Source organism: Apium graveolens, chromosome 11, assembly GCF_009905375.1.
Source record: "Apium graveolens cultivar Ventura chromosome 11, ASM990537v1, whole genome shotgun sequence".
NCBI lineage: Eukaryota > Viridiplantae > Streptophyta > Magnoliopsida > Apiales > Apiaceae > Apium > Apium graveolens.
In genome coordinates, this window is record NC_133657.1 from 178,799,224 (window position 1) to 178,800,877 (window position 1,654).

Here is a 1,654-nt window from a genome sequence, read left to right on the forward strand (position 1 = left end):
AGGGGATGAAAATAGACACACCCCTGCAGGTCCACACTCCAGACGCAGTTGGCACTTGGTACTAATTCAATATACATGTTTAGTGTTATAAAAGAATTGGAGTACAAGAACATTTACGGAAGTTGAGAGAATGAAAAGTTACATTTTGAATTTTTTGGTTAAAATGCAATTATATTTTGTGATTAACTCTTATTTTAACATCAAAAAAAATATTTTATTATCATATTATATGAGGGACTGAATACTTATTCATTTAGTGTTAGACTTGCTCTTATAATATAAATCAAATTTTTATTAGTTTTTTAAAACAAAAGTTTAACTCAAATTCATAACTTAAAAAGTAGAACTTACTTTTAACAACAAAAAATTGTTCACTATTTGGAGGCATGTGTTTCCACAATTTTAGTTGATTTAACGAAAAAACATGAATATAGGGCTACATATGACATTTTTCTTTTTGAAATCAAGCATACTTGCATTAAATCAAATCATAGGCGATATATCCGAAAGAAATGCAAGTGCAACATTGTTCCATTCTCGAGAATTTGACATAAAATGAGTAGCTCTAGCTAACGAATGAGATATTATATTCGCATATCGATGCCCAAATTAAACTATTATTTTATTAAAGTGCTTAGGCAATTTAACGAGTAAAGTGCACTTTATGTATTTACATTTTGGGTGTCAAACCACTTGCAATACTAACTTTCACTATCTCTCACTTGAAATACCGCAATAATTAAATTTTTTATAGTTTGCGTGATTCCGTTAACTTCCACTAACTCCGTCTCTTTTTGCAGGGGTATGATTGTCATATCCTTATTATAACGGCTACATCAGTTATATATACACGTCTTTTGCCCCAATTACATGTATATACCAAATTCTAAACCCTAATTAGAAAGTGAGCATCATAATGGCCTCCTCCAATGTTGTTGCTGGTGAAGACTTGCTCGATGTCATGTGTGATTGTTACCGAGTGAGTGTTGTGAAGACTCGTTGGTTTGGAGAAAATGCGGGAAGGAGGTTCAGAGAATGTGGAGATGAGAATTGCGGGTATCACAAGTGGATGGACCCACCACTTAGTGTTCGAGCAGTAGAGGTGATTGAAGAGCTGCAACAAAGAAATGTTGATGCGATCGACAAGCTCAGGCGGAGGATGGATCGAATGGTTGCAAGGCACCAAGCTCAGTTGGATAAGCTGAAGAGGAAGGAAGAATTTACAGTCATTGCAATGTTTGTCCTTTTCTCTCTCATGATGAACATGGTGCTTCAGTCAGTGGGACAAGTCAGTGTGGACGAGGAAGGTTACGACTCAATCGACGAGTAGAGGAGTAGACCTATGTTTAGTTTGCTTAAGTGTTTTAGTTTGATTTTCTATGCAATCAGTTTGTTTTGTACTATGATCATTGTTATTGTGAACAAATCTAAGTGAAAGAATGTAGTGGTGGTTGTGTTTCCTGAAAAATCTTGTGTATTGTTCATTTCATTTCACTAGCCATATACCAGTATGAGCAATAAGAAGTCACTACAGTAATGGTATACAAAATCAAATGCATAAGTAATCAAGTTCTCACGAACACAAATATGATGCAAAATAGATAAAAGAGTACTCTAGATAAAATTGCCTTGATAAATACGAAACCATTGCCTT

General features: G+C 34.5%; 1 protein-coding gene across 1 annotated transcript; it reads left to right on the top strand.

Moving 5' to 3' along the window:
* The first annotated feature begins 916 nt into the window (after nt 1-916).
* On the top strand, nt 917-1,330 carry LOC141696194 (uncharacterized). Its single transcript, XM_074500374.1, has one exon. The coding sequence runs from the start codon at nt 917-919 to the stop codon at nt 1,328-1,330; it is 414 nt and encodes a 137-aa protein (XP_074356475.1).
* The last annotated feature ends 324 nt before the right edge of the window (nt 1,331-1,654 follow it).